The sequence below is a fragment of the Pelobates fuscus genome, chromosome 7, assembly GCF_036172605.1.
Source record: "Pelobates fuscus isolate aPelFus1 chromosome 7, aPelFus1.pri, whole genome shotgun sequence".
Taxonomy (NCBI): Eukaryota; Metazoa; Chordata; class Amphibia; order Anura; family Pelobatidae; genus Pelobates; species Pelobates fuscus.
Window position 1 is genome coordinate 47,505,819 of NC_086323.1, and position 20,011 is coordinate 47,525,829.

Consider the following 20,011-nt stretch of genomic DNA (forward strand, 5'->3'; position numbering starts at 1 on the left):
TGGTGAAAGATCAGTGGTGCGCACTGTGCACTTCTTTCAAACTTAAGGCCAAGGAAGCCAAACTGGAAACATAGATGACTTAGAGAATGCTTCTAGTGTGGCTATTTTTACACTTTGAATTCTCACTTTGGTCAATAACCGTGCAAAACTGAATTACCTGTGAATCAAGTGGTTTGTTTGGTTAGCAGAGCAGGCCCAGCCTCACACATTATGAAGCCTGCGTAATTAATCTGCAGCTTCATTTCAGTAATTAAGTGTAGATAAAGCTAGTGGACCGGCCAGCCTCAATTTAACCCACTCTTACACTCCAAGTGGTTCTTCTTTGCTCAGATAGGTCAGAAGAATGCTGTGTTCTGCAAACAATGTTAAGTCAAAATGCCCAAAGCACCGTTGTTGTACCAATTAAAATATGTACAAAACTTAAAACATACATATTACAAAACACTCCAAACATTCACACACAAACTCAGTCCCCATGGTATATCTCAATAGAACAATGAACTATATAAAAAAAAAAAAAAAAAATTATTTTCCCAAAAAAAACTAAACATTTTAATAAAAAAATAAATAAATAAATCACAGTTAAAATATAAATAAAGAACTGTCCGGCTTTCCCAGCTGTTTCAGCATTTCTCTCATATCCTCATTAAATGTTAACGAGCCACAGATAAGTATATAGGACTCTCGTCTGCACGTTTCCAGCATGTTTGCCATGAAGTTGGGGTCCATTCTCCCGATCTTTGTGTTCTCCTGGTAGCTCATGGGCAAGTTTCCTAAAGACTTCTCCTGCATCCCAAATACAGAATAGACAGGTATTAATAAACCAGGTTTAATGTGTTGCACAAAACCATGGATATGGCTAGAATTAATTGAGTATTATAGTTATTAATACTATATTAATCTTCCTAGTAGCAAGAACAAATACATGTATTGTTTGGAAGGACAATAACAAAAATGCTAGTGTGATAGAATAATATAAAATGCTATGAATTGAATAGAGGTTTAGCTCCATTCACGGCTTCAGAAGCCAAACGCATGTTAAAGGCTTCTAAATCACTTATATGATTGGGTTGCCCAGTGACACCATTACTAAGCGATATAAAACACTCCCTTACATCTCAGTGGGGAGCTGAACATTCCAATTCCTTTTCTTAACTCTTTGCATTGCATTAACAATTAGTTAAATATACACATTTGTGGCCTGGCATGGTCACTAACTAGCACCAGTTATTTAATATCTTTTTCTGATTATCAGCTGGTATTACATGAGTGTTTTGAACGCAATCACAATCTGACAATAAAGGATCCTTTTTTTTTTTTTTTATTCTTAATTTTTGTTAGTGCAAGTGAGTACAAACGTGCTTGCAGCGCCACAATAGCGAGTGCGAGCAATTCAGAAGCAATCTTTGGCATAGCTAAGACTTTGCACATTTTTAGTTCAATAGAAAACAAACTTTGGCATATCTAAGACTTTGCACATTTTTTTTTTTTTTTTTAATTCTTTATTTTTCGTGCTTGATTTTACAATTTGGCCTGTAGAGCCACGACAGCACAACAAACCGATATAAACAAAACTGTTATACAACATCATGGCAGAAAAAATAAATGCGTGGGTAATGCCTCTGGGTTCCCGGCCCTGTGATTCGCATCCCAGGTGGGGCAGGGTATGGATGGGGAGGTTGGTGCGGCAGTTGTGCGCCTGAGGGTCTTGCTCTCACCTCCTGTCCCCTGTGGTTCTGCTCCCCTGTGGTTCTGCTCCCCTGTTGGCTGGGGTGAGGGCAAGTCGGGACGAGACTTCTTTTGCCGTTCCTTCAGATTGTCCCAGAAGCTAGTAAAGATGGCTTCTAGGCGTTGCGATAAGTCTGGTTGTCTTTGTGTTACATGCAATCTGTGCTGGTTGTGCGGGATGCTGCCAGTCGCCATTTTGCCTGCGCCACGTGGAGTGCTGCTTTCCCGCCTCTCGGAGTCATGTCGCAGGAGAGGTCTTGGCTGGCTGCCCCAGATGTCTAGTGAGGACCGGGATGACCCCCGCCGGTCCATGGGGGGGGGGGGGGGGAGGGTAGGCAGTGGCTTTGCTGAGGATTCTGTCCCAGGCTTCACCTGTACGGAGAGTGGCCGCCTCTCCTCGGTTTGACCGTGGGTAGGCCTCATCTGCTTGGTCGGGTTCCCGGGCATACTTCGTCTCAAGTCGGGTGTCTGAGTGTGCCCCCAGGTTTCCCAGTTTGTTTTCCTGCCGCCTTGCTGGTGTGTCTTCCGATTTTTGGGGTATATATCCCAATTTGTGTCGCTTGTGAGCCGGAGCTGTGTCTCGGCACGTCTATCCAGCTCGGCGGTTAGGCTCGGCCCCCGACTTTGCACATTTTTAGTTAAGTAGAAAACAAACTTTGGCATAGCTAAGACTTTGCACAGTTTTACATGCATAATGTTTTATAAGTAAGTGGAGACGTAAGGGTAGGAACATATTTAGTACATGCTTAACATAGCTGACTAACTACCACTTTGTTGTGTAGGATGCTTATGGTGTGAGAGAACATCATTATAAGACAATGTGTTGTTGTACTTGCTGAAACTAGCTAAAACATACATGTGATGTCAGTTAGTAGTCACATTTATGAAGCAATAGACATGTAGATTATTGTATATGATATAAGCTTGTTTACTCAATTGCCTATCTGACCACTGGGGTTATACCGCTGTTATAGTCTATGCAAGGCAGGTGGAGGGTAATTGCAGGGGTGAGAATATTTGGCTGCAATTTATTATCGGGCGCACTAGGTCTTAGGCTGCTGGTTTTGGACCTGAGGCTGCTGTTTCTGGTAAAGGCCGTGTGCTGTGGGTTTTGAGTGTCTCTGTGCTTGTTCAGATGCCTGATGGGGGTAGTAGGGACCTTCCCGTCCATCTGGGTGTCTTAGGTGCTCTGCCGATTGCGGTGGGTCTCCCACCTTTGACAGGCATAATGTCCAGTGGAGCATCACACTTGTCCTGCGTGTGGGTGGTATGGAGGTCCCCATGCAGAGGTGCGCCGCAGCTTGGGATCGTCGCTCGCTTCCCGCTCAGCATTGGGCGTCCAGTTCAGGCGGGGGATCTCTCTCCTCCAGACAGAGGTGGTCAGTGGATCTTTCAGATACCCTGCCTCCATTTGTTCCACCATGGCCTCGGGATCTCAGTGGTACGGCAGTAGATGGCAAAGTGCCGCGAGCCGCCGCCATTTGCGAGGTAGGCCTTAAGTTCGCTGTGTCCCCCAGACGCCCCACAGCTTGGGCTCTCTCCAGTGGGGACCGGGATGACCCCCCGGTCCAGAGGGGGGGGGGGCAACGGGACCGGCTGGCAACCCAGGCATTTGGCATGTGGTACCCGGGAGGGGAGACCCGGCAGCGGCCGTCCACCTCGCTCTCCCCCACGAGTAGGCCGCGGTCCCCGAAGCTTCGTGTGCTCCCCAGGGGGTACAAAACTCCCGATCTTGGGGTCCGCTACCTCTCCCACAGCCATGGGCATATCGTGAGTTCACTTTTGTTGCATAATCTTGCTCTTTGTAGCCTAAGAGGCCCGGTGTCTCTGGAGCCCCTCCGGCATGCGACCGGTTAGCATGGCGGTCCGGCCCCGCCCCCCATAAAGGATCCTTTTTATGCTAGTAATGCTGCCAATGTAAGACAACATAATTTACTTAACTGGACTTAACTCTTGTTGCCATCATCAATAACTCAATATTAAGCTCAATAGGCCAAGTAAAAAGGTGATATTGCAGGCTTTGCTTCTACATCACAGGCTGAATGGCTATCCATGATAAGCAATGTGTGTGACATTAACCCATCGTGTTTCTTTAAAGTTTTTCAAAGCAATCATTTAGGATACAATGGATGTGTGTTTTTCTTGTGTTATCAATTTGACAATGTTATTTTACTGTAACAATGTTTGTTTTCTATTTGCTTTAAGTGATCGAGGAATGATTTGGCGACATTGCTTGCAAAAGCCATGAACTCTGGAGAGATGTTTATGGTGTTTAACCAGCTCATGTGCGCCATCATTGATAATTTCCGTGTTATTAGTTATTTAGTTTAAAAATCATTTTCTGTTTTTTATGATGTCCTTTCTACTGTTGAAATCAATAAAGGCAAAATGATGATTGGCATTAACATTTACAGCACAATCTGTTTTAGTACACGAAGGCCTAAACAATCTTTATTTCATGACGGAGCACCAAGTCTGGGATAATGTTTGGGAGATACTTTCTCATTTTGAAGCCAAGTGACAGACAGTCTATGCAGCCCCATGATGAGATATTTATAGGAACTGACTGTAGCCATGATACAGTTAGACTTTGCCTTAATGTTTAATAGGACGTTATTAGTTTACATATTTCAGACTTTGTTCTAAAAAACAATGCAACCACTTTGTCTGAAATAAGGAAACCGTTTTCAGTGATTCAGCTTATAACTATGAGAAATCATTCTGTAACACATACTCAAACTGTGACGCGTTTGATTTACGAGATCAATATATATGATGTCTGAAAGGTCCAAGAATTGAGCCCTTTGGACTTCACAAGCAACTTTAAGAGAATGGGGGACATAGTTAGCTAAGGACACAAACTGGGCCCTGTCAGAGAAGTGTGATTGAAACTAGTTTGGATACGCACCACCTTTACCTGAGTTTTTGTTTTGTTTTAAAGGGCCAAAGCATGCCCAATCCCCCAGTCCCCATTTGCAATGGCCACAGTGTCACCAAAGGGGAGAAAATAGACACAGAAAGCAAATTTAGCATGGAAAACAACCAAGTGCCCAAGGTATAGCATAAAACTGAAAATGTCTCTTTACACTTACTTTATTAATAAAATGAAATACCCACGCAGAGGCAGATAAGTCCAAATGGTCTATTTACCTGGCTGAGCACATAAAATATTCTAACATTCCAGAATCGCGCTTGCTCCTGTAGAAAACTCTTCAAATACAGTTTCTCATATGTACGACAGCAAATGACCAGCGTTATAAACGTTTCATCGTCTTCATTATCTGTCACAGAACTGAGAATGGGCAGCATCGGGGCAATACCAGTACCCGAGCACAGCATAACGAGCTCTCCATACTGTAAGAACAAAGAGGGCTAGACTTGGAATACAAATCAGATATGCTCAAATGTTATCATATCACGGTACAGGGTCATCGGGGTGGGGATTAACTACTAAAAAGGGGCCTTTGTCTGAAAAAGCACAAACAATAAATCACACAGTATACATCATTAATTTCACTGGTTTTAGTTTCTGAGTGGCACATATGTCTTACTCATTAATACATAATAGATCCCAGGGTACATCATGAATTTCTATATATAAATATATAGCTAATCGGGGATGGGGTGACCAATAACATTCTGGAGCTTGCATTCTAAAGCAACTTCTGGGATATAGACTGCATGGATAACTCTTGGAGTCATAAATCTATCTACCAGGATCATTACATAATAACTACCAAGCTATCTGTAAATATGGCAGTTACTCTCAGATTTCTGACCTGATTGGGTCTGTATGAAAATCCTCCAAATGGTCCCCGACATTCAATCCAGTCTCCTTCTTTCCAACCCGTTATAAACTGTGACATCAGGCCATGCTCATATATCTGCAGTAACCATAAATATAAACATTTCATTAAGACATTATTGCCCACTGTTATCCTTTCTAATGTAACCTATTTCTGTGCCCACAAATAGTTTAAGGTATTTTTACTGTGGGTCTGTATAGAAGTGCCCTGGTCCAGATATCATTTTTGCCAATGAATCTATATAAAATATGCTATGTGGACAAAAGTATTGGTTCACAATCAGACCCATATCCACAGGTGTATAAAATCAAGCACCTGGCCATGCAGTCTGCATTTACAGACATTTGTGAGAAATATGGGTCATTTTGAAGAGCGTGGTACTGTGCAATAAGTCAGTTTGTGAAATTTCATCCCTGCTTGATATTCCACAGTCACTTGTAAGTGGTATTACTGGAAATTGACGTGTTTAGGAACAGCAGCAAGTCAGCCACCATGTGGAAAACCACGTATAGTTACAAAGTGGGGTCACCAAGTGCTAAGGCGCATGATGCGTAAACGTTGTCAACAGTCTGCTAATTCCATAGTCAAAGAGCTCCAAACTTCAACTGGTATTAATATAAGCAGAAAATCTATGGGGCAGGAACTTTATGGAATGGGATTCCATGGCCGATCAGCTGAATGTAAGCCTCACATCACCAAGTAAAATGTCCAGCGTCAGATTGAGTAGTATTAAGCACACCACCACAGGACTCTGAAGCGACGAATCATACTTCTCTGTTTGGCAGTCTGATGGGCGAGTCTGGGTTTGGTGGATGCCAGGACAATGTTAGCTGCCTGACTGCACTGTGCCAACTGTAAAGTTTGGTGGAGGAGGGATAATGGGGCTGCTTTTCAGGGGTTGGACTTCCAGTGCAGATAAATCTTAATGCTTCAGCATACCAAGACATTTTGGACAATGCTATGCTTTCAACTTTGTGGGACCAGTTTGGGGAAGTCCATTTTCTCTTCCAGCATGACTGTGCCCCAGAGCACAAAGCAAGGTCCATAAAGACATGGTTAGATGAGTATGGTGTGGACGAATTTGACTGGCCTGCACTAAGCCTTGATCTGAACCCCATTAAACACCTTTGTGATGAAGTGGAACGAAGAGTGTGAGCCAGGACTTCTCGTCCAACATCAGTTCTACTCACAAATGCTCTACTGGATGAATGGGCACAAATTCCCACAGAAACACTCCTAATCTTGTGGAAATCCTTCCCAGAAGAGTGGAAGCTGTTATAGGGACCAACTATCTATTAATATCTATGTATTTAGAATGCGATGTCATAATAGTCCCTATTAGTGTAATGACCAGATGTCCCAATGTCCATACAGTGTATAATCATATCAGGATTTTAAATGGTAATCCTGAAAGCAATACAGGTGTCAAGATATTACCTTTAACCTATCAAAGAATAGTTTGAATCTCCAAGGCTTGGCCTGTCTGCAGATAATGCAGATTTTTTTTAAATACTCGTATAAACTCACACAGTTTTAGAAAAACACAGATGGACTGCACCAAAAGACTTCCTGCACCGTAATCCTTACAGTAAGCTCTAGTGGTTATAGTGTTTAAAATGTCCCTCTCAAAAGACAATGTCCTACATTATCATAACATACTGAAAAGGCTTTTCACAGAGGAATTCCTGAATTGTCGTTTAAGAGGTTTCCATACTGGACATCAAACCTAAAAAGTCTACATAGGGGTTTTAATACATAGACCAACTGCAATGGTTTCTTTGTTTAAAAAAAACCAAAAAAAAAAAAAAAAAGCCTTCTGGGTAAACTTCGGTGATTACAGCCCTGAATTTTTTTTTTTTTTTTTTTAAATCTTCTCTATTTAAGATGTAATCGGCCTAATGGGAGCATAAAAAAAAATCATACCTGGTATTAAAACCACACCATCTATTCCTCTTTCGTTTTCTTGCCTTGAACCATCAATTATAAAGTCCAAAGTGCAAAATCCCAAACAAAGAGATATGGCTTGCAGGTGTATATTTCATCATTAGAAAATCGTCAGTATTTAGTTTTCTAATCTTATCAGCATTGGAAAAGTCTACTTGGATAAACGGTCATGTCTGCTTGCACACGATTATATATATATATATATATATTCACGTATATAAACATAGCATCATAAATAGCTTGTCATTGCCATCATGGGATATGTTGTGGCAGGTTTCTTTCCATGATGCATTTTATTCATATCTCACAGCAAACTGACAAACATTACAGATCATACCTTGATTAAAACGTCAAAGTGGCCTCTTGTATCCAGACGACTAATTGGCGTGTAGGCTCTCTGGATTTCCAAACCTTTTACAATCCCTCTATAAATGAAAGAAACTGTTGGTATACACCAGAGGTGGCTGACTTCTAATTAGTGAGGCCTACATTTATTCAAGCGTCACAGAGCCATGAGGTTGGCTGAGCTTAATTGGAAAATAAAGAACAGTTGGAGGTCAGTGGTTTTACGCTATCAGACTGTGTTATGGGAGTTGAACAGGTGCACTCTTAAAACCTCTTTCTAGGGTTAGTATGTGCGGTTACGTATAGAAGTACTTAAAACTTTATTATTATTTTTTTTATACGCCAACATATTCTGCATTGCTTTATAATCATAGAAAGGAGAGATTTAGAGGTGAAGATGGCCCTGCTCAAACAAACTTACAATCTGTGATGATTAGAGGAAGGTGGATATATATATCGTTAAGTGTCTTGCTCAGGGAACATGGGTTTCCCAGTTCTAAGGCAGTGATATCACTAGTGGTCTAACTAGCTCGGTTAAAACAGAGAATTTAAAATGCAGACATTGTAGCATTGCTACAACTTTTTAACTTTGCTGTGCCCCAAACACCAATCTTTGACAGAGCTCCAGCTATGAAAATAGAAAAACAAGGCGTGTGCTCTGTAGTCCAGTGTAGTCTCTGTAATGCAGTAGTTACCTGGTAGAGAATGCTTCTTATACTACCTGCCTTCCACTGAATGGTTACCTGAAAACAATGTGCTGCCCTAACATATGCCCCAAACTGCTCCCGTTTGGGAGATGAAATCGGTAACGATTTGTATCATCTGTTTCTCGTTCCACTAGGATGAGTCTGAATGCAGTGAATGTTTCTGAGTTTAGGACTGAGCCACTGTTCTGCAAAACAAGAGCATATTACAGGAAAAATTCATATCAATATTATTTTTAAAACAGCACCAACACATTCAGCAGCGCTGTACAATTGTGGATAAAACATGCAAGTAAACTCTACAAGAAATGCTTGACTTAATCTTTAAGAAAAAAACATATTAAAACCACTACAAAACCTGCTACAATAGAATACCAAGAAATGACAGAAAGGCAAAGGAAGTAGATGGTTAATAAACACCACAAGAAATTAGGGGGAACCCCCTTGCACAGAGCCAGAGCAACCTCTTGTTTATGACTGGCAACTACTTGCCAACAGCCTGGAACTCTGAGCCGGAACAGAGGTTAGGCACGTCCCGCTAGAACTTCATTAAATGATTACTCAGGCTACATACTTCCAATCCAAGCACTTTTTGGAATGTTTAATATTGAGAGCAAGCCCTGTTTAAGGATGTATGACTTGTTACCTGTACTACTGGGGAACATTGTGTTTTATGGTTCATATTGTACGACACCCTGTTGTCTGGATGTTAATAAAATCATCTTCAGTTAATGTAGTTATCCCTACACAAACAGTGGCACCAGGTAGGGAGCCTTTTGTCACAGATGATTGTCCCCTTTATTATTGTTTCCTAGAAATATGTGTCTGTTGTCACAATTAAGAGTTGTTTTACCCCTTCACTTGGAAAAGGGCTATAGTCACTTTGGCGATTCTTTCCCAGTGCTAGGGGACTTTGTCGGAGGTACTCGGTCGGAGGTACAGGAGCTCTGTCGCAGATACATCCCCTCCTACATATGTGCTTCATCTAGTTGCAAGCATGAGAAACTGATCACTAAATGTCCATCCAGATATCAGGAATGTCACACTCGCTTACCTCAACTTTTCTCCTGGATAGCAGGCTTGTGTCTCCAAGCTCCTTGGCTTTCTCCCAACGTTCTAGGTCAGATTGGTAGATATCAAATACACAAGGTGAGCAGCCACTGCCACAGCACTGAGCAGGAGAAGGTTCTGTAGGTTTCAGAGAGAGCCAGTCAATCTCATCCTCACACATCACCTGGCAAGAGAAACAGACTGTGAGGCTCCCAGAAAAGCCCGAAAGGGAGATAGTGTCTGATACTGGACAAAGGCTCTGGATGTGAACAATAAATCAGTACTTACTGAAGTGTCTGTCTTGAACCCAGGCGTTGGCTACCAGGGACTCTGACACATCACTCTCTCTATGTGCACCTTATAAAAACACATGATTTTAGCAAAAGAGATTGGAGTACAAGCAGCTGGATACAATCTGTCGTAACGCTAGGCCTATGAAATATGCAATTTATGTCTCGATTACATTTTTTTGGAAAAGCTTTTCAAATTATTACATTTATTTTTGGATAAACTTTTACAATTATTTAACATTCAAAAATATTTTCTTTTATATAGAAATATATTCCTTCCCTGGAAAAAAAAATCATTTGAAAAGCTTACGCAGGAATTTAAAATGAAGGCCATAATGGCGTCCTCCTTCTTTACAGGACGAAATGGTATAAACACATTTATACGGGAAAAGGGAATTATCGCTGTTATAAAAGTGGTAGTTCGTCTTTAAAGTACCGTATATACTCGAGTATAAGCCGACCCGAATATAAGACGAGGCCCCTAATTTTACCCCGAAAAACCGGGAAAACGTATTGACTCGAGTATAAGACTAGGGTGGGAAATGCAGCAGCTACTGGTAAATTTCAAAATAAAATTATATCCCCCAAAAATTATATTAATTGAATATTTATTTACAGTGTGTGTATATAATGAATGCAGTGTGTGTGTGTGTGAATGCAGTGTGTGTGTGTATGAGTGCAGTATGTGTGTGCATGAATGCAGTGTGTGTATGATGGCAATGTGTGTGTGTGTGAATGCAGTGTGTGTGTGTATGAGTGCAGTGTGTGTGTGTATGACTGCAATGTGTGTGTGTATGAATGCAGTGTGTGTATGAGTGCAGTGTGTGTGTATGAGTGCAATGTGTGTGTGTGTGTGATGCAGAGTGTGTTTGTGTATGTGATGCAGAGCCTTGGTGGGGGGTGGGCATTTTTATTATTTTTTTAAAATTATTATTTTAATATTTTATTTTATTATTATTTTTAATATTATTAATATTTTATTATTATTTAAATTTGTATTTATTTATTTTTTTGTCCCCCCTCCCTGCTTAATACCTGGCCAGGGAGGGGGGCTCTCATTCCCTGGTGGTCCAGTGGTGTGCACTGTGTAGGAGGGGGCTAGCAGGAAGCGTTTACTTACCTTTCCTGCAGCTCCTGTCAGCTCCCTTCTCTCTCCTCTGGTCAGCTCCACTGCAAGTCTAACGGTGTGAGTACCGCGCGGAGCGTTGCCACGGTCTGACTCCGCGGCTCTCGCGAGACTTGCAGTGGAGGAGAAGGGAGCTGACCGGAGGAGAAAGAAAGGGAGCTGACAGGAGCTGCGGGAAAGGTAAGTAAACGCTTCCTGCCAGCCCCCAACAGGACCGCCGGGTTTGTAATGAGCCCGGCGGTCCTGTTCTGTATTATGGCAATGTAAGTTGCCATAATACAGACATTAACTCAAGTATATGTCGAGTGGGGGTTTTTCAGCACAAAAAATGTGCTGAAAAACTCGACTTATACTTGAGTACCGGGGAAAGTACTCATCAAAGACTAAATTAAGTCTGCCGTACAGACACTCATTTACAATCATTATCATAACTGATGTCATTTTACTTATAAAGAGCCAATGGCTATAGTATTCATCAGCCCAAATACATAGAACAGAAACCAAAAAGAGCTACCTGCGCTCCATCTGAAATCCTTTTGCACATATGCATTAAACAAAAGTGTTCAATAAATGAAAGCAGTAAAAATAAAAAAAAAGTTTTAAAGTTTTACATTGGATTGACCGAGTAGGTTTATTTTTGGGGGGCACACATAGGCCTTTACTATGAGAAATCCGGTATTTGCTCACAATTTCACAGCATAGAGACGTGTTCTAAATCGGAATTTATTCACTAAACTCTGACAGTGTTATTCACTAACGGGGTTACTCAAATAAGTGAGAAGTCAAGGTGAACTCAAAGATAATTTTTAATTTAAAGGGACACTATAGTCACCAGAACAACTACAGCTTATTGAATTTGTTCTGGTGAGTAGAATCATTACCTTCAGGCTTTTTGCTGTAAACACTGTCTTTTCAGAGAAATTGCAGTGTTTACATTACAGCCTAGTGATAACTTCACTTGCCACTCCTCAGATAGCTGTTAGAGATCCTTCCTCGGTCATGGCTGCCTAAAAGGCATCCAAACATTCAGTGTCTCCTCCCTCTGCATGCAGACACTGAACTTTCCTCATAGAGATGCATTGATTCAATTCATCTCTATGAGGAGATGCTGATTGGCCAGGGCTGTGTTTGAATCATGCTGGCTCTGCCCCTGATCTGCTTCTTTGTCAGTCTCAGCCAATCCTATGGGGAATCACTGTGATTGGATCAGGCTACCACTTCTGATGATGTCAGCAGATTGCTTTTTTTTCTGAGTCAAACAGCATGCAGAGTTACAGCTTCAGGCTTGAATACAGTAAGATTTTGCTATATTTATGGAGGCATAAGGGGCCCAGGGGGGCTAGATGGTGGTTTTAACACTACAGGGCCAGGAATACATGTATGTGTTCCTGACCCTATAGTGATCCTTTAAGGTCAAAATAGCCAAACAGGAAAAATTATAGTCACCAGAACAAGTAGAGCTTAACCCCTTAAGGACCAAACTTCTGGAATAAAAGGGAATCATGACATGTCACACATGTCATGTGTCCTTAAGGGGTTAAAGGGACACTATAGGCACCCAGACTACTTCAGCTCATTGAAGTGGTCTGGGTTTATAGTCCGTTCCGATGCTAACACAAGGCGGCACAGGAGTCTAACTTAAGGGCACACAGGCCTGGGGACGAAAAGGTCCAGGTAACAGGCAGGAGGGACTAATGCGAGAGCGGCCGAACCAGAGCCAAAGGACATCAGCGCTGGACTCAGGTAAGTGACTTCTGCACCATGGGGAGGAGGGGGAGGGCACAAAGGAGGGGGCATTATAGGAAGCTATAGTGCCAGGAAAACAACTTTTTTTGTTTTTGTTTTCCTGGCACTAGAGTTTCCCTTTAACCCCTTAAGGACTGAGCCAAATGTACAAGTTGTGAACAAAACAAAACGTAAACAAAACCTGGCATTTGCGCTATATGTCTGTCCAACCGTAATTCACCTCTTTCATATTAAATGCACCCCCCCTTATTATATATCATTTTATTCAGGGGAAACAGGGCTTTCATTTAATATCAAATATTTAGCCATGAAACATAATTTAATATGAAAAAAATGGGAGAAAATAAGAAATGTTGTTATTTTTTTAGTTCTACATGACATTTTAACTGTCAATGTCATAATACTGTTTGCTTTTACTGCAATAAAATACACATATTTGTATTCAGCAAAGTCTCACGTGTAAAACAGTACCCCCTATGTACAGGTTTTATGGTGTTTTGGGAAGTTACAGGGTCAAATATAGCACGTTACATTTGAAATTGAAATTCGCCAGATTGGTTACGTTGCCTTTGAGACTGTATAGTAGCCCAGGAATTAAATTTACACCCATAATGGCATACCATTTGCAATAGTAGACAACCCAAGGTATTGCAAATGGGAATGTCCAGTCTTTTTTAGTAGCCATTTGGTCACAAACACTGGCCAAAGTTAGCGTTCGTATTTGTTTGTGTGTGAAAAATGCAAAAAACGCCAATTTTGACCAGTGTTTGTGACTACGTGGCTACTAAAAAAGACTGGACATACCCCATTTGCAATACCTTGGGATGTTGTCTTCTATTGCAAATGGTATGCCATCATAGGGGTAATTTTCATTCTTGGGCTACCATAGGGTCACAAAGGCAACGTAAGCAATCTGGCGAATTTCAATTTCAAATGTAACGTGCTATATTTGACCCTGTAACTTCCCAAAACACCAGTAACAGTTGTTAATAGTAACCCCCATGTACAGGTTTTATGGTGTCTTGGAAAGTTATAGGGTTAAATATAGTGCTAGCAAATTAAATTCCCTATACTTTCAGCATGGGTTGTCAGGCAGGTCCCGCTAATTGTAATTAATTAGGATACCTAATTATGTAAAAAAAAACGTATATATATATATATATATATATATATATAAAAAAATGTTTAATATTTTTATTTATATATAGGTATATATATAGTGATATATACGTATATATTTATGTATATAGATATATATATATTATTTCGTTCTACGTGTATTTTGATATAAATATAAATATATATAAATATTTTGTAATTATTTATTTTTAATTTTATTTTTTTACGTATTTACATATTTTTTTAATGTAATTATATATATATTTAATCAGTATCAGTCTACGTGTAATTTGATATTAATATATAATATATATATAATTATATATATATTAATAGTAAAATACACCTAGACAGTGTATGTGTATGTATGTATGTATATGTGTATATGTGGATATATATATATACTTAGATCATAATATAATATATATATATGATCTAAGTATATATATATATATATATATATTTTTTTTTTTTACACTTATTTAATTTATTTTAATTTGATTTCCAGCCAGCAGGGGGACTAACTGTCATTACAGTTAGTCCCCCTGCTGGCATTGCTGCAGCCAGCTATCCCGGCCATGTGATTGTGAGGTCCTCGCAAGGACCTCACTCTCACATGGCCCGGGGGGGCTGAAGAGGGCGGACGTGCCGCGGGGGGCTCCCTGGGAGTCCCCCCAACCGCGATCGCCGGCGTGGGATCGCCGGCGACCGGGTAAGTAAAAAAAAAACGGAGGGCGTACAATTACGCCCGGCGGCGTTTAGAGCCGTTAAAAAAAGGACGTAATTGTACGCCCTGCGGTCTTAAGGGCTTTTTAATGTAAACACTACCTTTCCAGAGAAAAGGCAGTGTTTACATTCCTGCCGAGGGACAACTCCAGTGGCAGTCACTCAGACTGTCACTAGAGGTGCTTCCTGCGTCAGTACTACTGGAGACTCAAAACATTCCCCATAAAGAGGCACGGAGTTGGGCCAGGATCAAGACCGGCACGATAAGGTGAATAAAATAGCTTTTTTAACAAAGGGGAGGGGGTGCATCTAAACTACGGCTTCAAACTATAGTTTCAGGAATACACAGGGCTGCCATCATGAATGTTGGGGCCCTAACACAGCTCAAGGTCTGGGACCCTAGTCCCCACCCCCAAGCCAGCATACAGGGCCCTCCCCCCAAGCCAGCATACAGGGCCCTCCCCCCAAGTCAGCCCACAGGGCCAACCCCTTAACCCACCCACAGTGCCTTCCCCTGAGTCTGCCCACAAAGATGCAGTGTGTGTGTGTGTGTGTATAGAGTAGATACAGAGTGTGTTTTTGTAGTGGATGCAGTGTATGTGTTTGCACCGGCCCTGTGTTTGCCCAGGGCCGGTGCAAGGATTTTTGCCGCCCTAGGCAAAAGTAAAGTTTGCCGCCCCCCCCCATGTGACATCACAATGCCCCACCCATATGATCTGCCACTTGAACTATCGCCAGTGCTGCAGTGCCGCCGTGTTTACATTAAAAGGCCTGCAGGGACAGGCTATAGACACCAGAACCACTACATTAAGCTGCAGTGGTTCTGGGGACTATAGTTTTTCTTTAATGTGAGGTAAATTAGAGATTAGTGCCACGAATAATATACTAGATTGCCTACTTACAACCAGATGAGGATGATGATGGGCTCTAGCTGCAGTCTGGCACCACTGGTCTGGTGTAGAACAGGCTCTCTGGAGGCTGTTTGTAACTGTGGTCACAAAAATCAATGTTCTGGGAGAACGGGAAGCAGCTCCCTTTTTTGGGGGCCCTTTACACAGCTCAGGGTCCACCTTCAGGTTCAGGTTCAGGTTCCACCAATGAGTTTGTTCACAGGGGGTGGAGTGTGTAGGGGATGTCCTGATATGTGTGTAAGGAATGCATTGTGTGAATCTGTGTTTGTATGTGTAAGGGCTGCAAGGTGTGTTTCTGTGTATGTACGGGATGCAGTGTGTGCGTCTGTAAGGGGTGCATTGAGTGTGTGTGTACAGGGTGCATTGAGTGTGTGTAAGGAATGAATTGTGTGTTTCTGTGTGTGTAAGGGTTGCATGATTGTGTGTGTGTGTTTGTGTGTGTGTGTGATGGATGTCAATCTCTTTCTCCCCCTCCCTCCCTTGTCACTCTCTTTCTCCCCCCTCCCTCCCTTGTCACTCTCTTCCCCCCCCTCCCTTGTCACTCTCTTTCCCCCCCTTCCTCCCTTGTCACTCTCTCCCCCCCTCCCTCCCTTGTCACTCTCTACCCCCCTACCTCCCTTGTCACTCTCTTTTCCCCCCTCCCTGCCTTGTCACTCTCTTTTCCCCCCTCCCTCCCTTGTCACTCTCTTCCCCCCCTCCCTCCCTTGTCACTCTCTTTCCCCCCCTCCCTCCCTTGTCACTCTCTTTCCCCCCTCCCTCCCTTGTCACTCTCTTCCTCCCCCTTCCTCCCTTGTCACTCTCCCCCCCTCCCTCCCTTGTCACTCTCTCCCCCCCTCCCTTGTCACTCTCTCCCCCCCTCCCTCCCTTGTCACTCTCATTCCCCCTCCCTCCCTCCCTTGTCACTCTCATTCCCCCCCCTCCCTCCCTTGTCACTCTCTTTCCCCCCCTCCATCCCTTGTCACTCTTTCCCCCCCTCCCTCCCTTGTCACTCTCTTTCCCCCCTCCCTCCCTTGTCACTCTCTTTCCACCCTCCCTCCCTTGTCACTCTCTTCCTCCCCCTTCCTCCCTTGTCACTCTCTCCCCCCTCCCTCCCTTGTCACTCTCTCCCCCCTCCCTCCCTTGTCACTCTCTCCCCCCTCCCTCCCTTGTCACTCTCTTCCCCCCCTCCCTCCCTTGTCACTCTCTACCCCCCTCCCTCCCTTGTCACTCTCTCCCCCCCCTCCCTTCCTTTGTCACTCTCTCCCCCCCCTCCCTCCCTTGTCACTCTCTCCCCCCCCTCCCTCCATTGTCACTCTCTCCCCCCTCCCTCGTCACTCTCTCCCCCCCTCCCTCCCTTGTCACTCTCTCCCCCCCTCCCTCCCTTGTCACTCTCTCCCCCCTCCCTCCCTTGTCACTCTCTCCCCCCCTCCCTCCCTTGTCACTCTCTCCCCCCCTCCCTCCCTTGTCACTCTCTCCCCCCCTCCCTCCCTTGTCACTCTCTTCCCCCCCTCCCTCCCTTGTCACTCTCTTCCCCCCCTCCCTCCCTTGTCACTCTCTTCCCCCCCTCCCTCCCTTGTCACTCTCTTCCCCCCCTCCCTCCCTTGTCACTCTCTTCCCCCCCTCCCTCCCTTGTCACTCTCTTCCCCCCCTCCCTCCCTTGTCACTCTCTTCCCCCCCTCCCTCCCTTGTCACTCTCTTCCCCCCCTCCCTCCCTTGTCACTCTCTACCCCCCTCCCTCCCTTGTCACTCTCTACCCCCCTCCCACCCTTGTCACTCTCTTTTTCCCGCTCCCTCCCTTGTCACTCTCTTTCTCCCCCCTCCCTCCCTTGTCACTCTCTTTCTCCCCCCTCCCTCCCTTGTCACTCTCTTTCTCCCCCCCTTGTCACTCTCTTTCTCCCCCCTCCCCCCCTTGTCACTCTCTTTCTCCCCCCCTTGTCACTCTCTTTCTCCCCCCCTTGTCACTCTCTTTCTCCCCCCCTTGTCACTCTCTTTCTCCCCCCCTTGTCACTCTCTTTCTCCCCCCTCCCTCCTCTCTTTCTCCCCTCCTCCCCACTCTCTTTCTCCCCCCTCCCTCCTCCCCACTCTCTTTCTCCCCCCACCTCTGTTGTACAGGGCTCGGCCACGCTACAACAGAGGTGGGGGGAGAAAGAGAGTGGGGAGGAGGGAGGGGGGAGAAAGAGAGTGGGGAGGGGGGAGAAAGAGAGTGGGGTCAGTCCCTCTCCTCATGCTGCGCCCGGGCGGTGCGCCCTCATGGACGCACCAGCCCGGGCAAAGCTGCAGCTGCCTGAGGCTCTCTGCAGAGCGCTCGGGCGGCTGCAGCATGATGGGGGCCGGTGCTCCTGGCGGCGCCCCTTCCCAAGGGGCGCCCTAGGCGGCTGCCTAGTCCGCCTAACAGGTAGCGCCGGCCCTGGCGGTGGTGCCCAAAAGGTAGAACCCCAGATGTTGCAGAACTACAACTCCCATGATGTTTTACATGCCTTTAGAATGGCAAAGCATCATGGAAGCTGTAGTTTTAAAACATCTGGGGAATCTACCTTTTGAGCACCCCTGGTGTAGAAGATGCAGTGTGTGTATAGTGGATGTGGTGAGTGTTTACTGGATGGAGTGTGTGTGTGTGTGTAGTGGGTGCAGTTTGTGAGTATATATGAGGGGTAGGATAGGGACTGCAGTCTTTTTTTTTTTTTTTTGCATTAATTTATAAATGTTATTCCCCCTCCATACCTCTTACATGTGGCCACTCCCTGGTGGTCCGGTGGTAATGTGCAGGCTACCAGGTGCTATGTAGTGAAGATGGGGCCCAGCCAACATAATATTCAGCTTCTGGCATTTTCTCTCTCCGACTCTCGTGAGTCCAGTCTGCGTGTCACGCACAGTGTTGCCATGGTAACCCGCAACCCGGAAGCTCGTAAGAGTTGGAGAGAGCTTCTGGAAGCTAAAGATCGCATGTGCTATGCCCCCTCTTCACTATACAAGTTGCTGAGGGCCCACAGGGGCAGTGCTGTAACTAACGTAGTGATTTTTTGGGCCGCCCTCTAGCACAAAGGTGGCCAAAATGTAGTACCCCATACAAGTCCCACAATGCTTTGCTAGTTGGGAATCTACAATTTGCCCATCCTTGCAGGGTTATATTTAGCACTGAGCAGTGTTTGTGTGTTTGAATGTAAGCATGGTTTTGTATGGAGTATGTGTGTGTGAATGCTGGCTTTTGAATGAAGGCGTGCATATGTGTGTAGTGTATACATTGCCACACACAGATACAAATACACTGACACACATACAGATACACAGACATACACACCAAAATACATGCAAATACACAGACACACACGCTGGCACTTACACAGAGATACACAGACATCCGTTTAAGGGTTTGGGGAGTAAGTGTGAGGGTGGGTGAACATTCCACAGATAGGGAGTGAGTGTGACAGGGCTTGGGGGGTGAGTGTGACAAGGTTAAGAGTGGTTAGTGTGATAGGGTTAGGTGGGTTTGTGTGACAGGGTTAGGGAGTTTAGTGTGATAGAGTGAGGGTATTGTAAGAGGGTGTGTGGCAGGGAGAGGGGTGACTGTGGAAGGGTGGTAAGTGTCACACCTTCTCCCCATACTGAATAAAAATGCTTCTAAAATATATATATTTATTTGGCCCCCAATGCCAGGCAGGGGGCAATAATTAATTCCATGGTGGTCCAGTAGGTCCTGGTGATCCAGTTTGTTGGTGGTGGACTCCCTTGTGGTCCAGTGTGCGGCTAGTGCAGCTGCACTCCCTCAAGGGTTCGGCGCTCTGACATCACGTCAGAGCGCAGGCTGGGAACCCGGCGTCTGTGCTCTGACACTTACAGTGCACCGGTGTTATATCAAATGGAAACCACATAGGAGTGGGGCTGCACTAGCAGAACACTGGATCACCAGGAACTCCATATTTTGATCTCCCTGCTGGCTCGAGGAAGGGGGCCCAATTAGAGCCGGAGATTCTGGCAGCCGGCTCTGGCGGTGCCCCCCTCCACATGCTTCCCAGGGCACTTTTACTTACTGCCCCCTCCCCCTGAATTTCACGCAGGGCCTATTGATTCGGGCTACTGGCCAAATCCGCTGATAGTCCAAATTTGGGCCGGCGCACCTGGTCACCATAAGACAGGTGGGCCCGTGACAGTCGTTATGGTTGCAGCCCCTGGGAATACGTGTTTTTATTCCTAACACTATGGTGTTCCTTTAAATTTGAAATTCACTTACAAGTTGAGGCTTTAATTATTCAAAATTCAGAGTTTAGTGAATAAAGCCCACAGTCACTTACTGAACTCTCTGTTGTTAATCACTAAGGCAGGACCTGGGAATTATAAACAAAATAATCCCCAAATGGCCCTTTTGTCCAGTTATCTTACCCAGCTTTCCTACTCTGGTTAGAGAGATCCTCACAATCAGACCCCCAGTGACAGGCCAGGACATGGTGCTTACTTACCCCTCACCCATTGGCTGCAAGCCTTTTTTCCCCCATTTACACAGTAAGGACTACGTTTCCCGGCATGCTTAGCCATGCGTTTG

The 20,011-nt window shown here is 44.4% G+C and overlaps 1 protein-coding gene across 2 annotated transcripts; it reads right to left on the reverse strand.

Moving 5' to 3' along the window:
• Positions 1-582: 582 nt before the first annotated feature.
• LOC134568608 (NADH-cytochrome b5 reductase-like) lies at positions 583-19,913 on the reverse strand. Of its 2 annotated transcripts, XM_063427256.1 has the most exons (8): positions 19,852-19,913; positions 9,866-9,934; positions 9,582-9,761; positions 8,567-8,715; positions 7,816-7,903; positions 5,508-5,612; positions 4,879-5,082; positions 583-786 (listed from the first exon to the last, which is right to left on the reverse strand). In XM_063427256.1, exons 3-8 carry the CDS (start codon positions 9,756-9,758, stop codon positions 583-585), a joined length of 927 nt encoding a protein of 308 aa, XP_063283326.1. In that variant the 5' UTR covers positions 9,759-9,761; positions 9,866-9,934; positions 19,852-19,913. The 2 variants fall into 2 exon arrangements, with proteins under 2 accessions (XP_063283326.1, XP_063283327.1); XM_063427257.1 differs by lacking the exon at positions 19,852-19,913 and having other exon boundaries at positions 9,866-9,949.
• Between the last annotated feature and the right edge of the window lie 98 nt (positions 19,914-20,011).

Excerpts from the sequence above, each read along its gene's own strand:
- LOC134568608 (XM_063427256.1), bottom strand. The coding sequence starts at position 9,758 with ATGTGTGAGGATGAGATTGACTGGCTCTCTCTGAAACCTACAGAACCT. Across the intron at positions 7,904-8,566 it reads GGGCAGCACATTGTTTTCAG|AGGGATTGTAAAAGGTTTGG; the intron begins GTAACCATTCAG and ends TTTCATTTATAG. Across the intron at positions 787-4,878 it reads TATTTTATGTGCTCAGCCAG|GAGAAGTCTTTAGGAAACTT; the intron begins GTAAATAGACCA and ends TTTGGGATGCAG.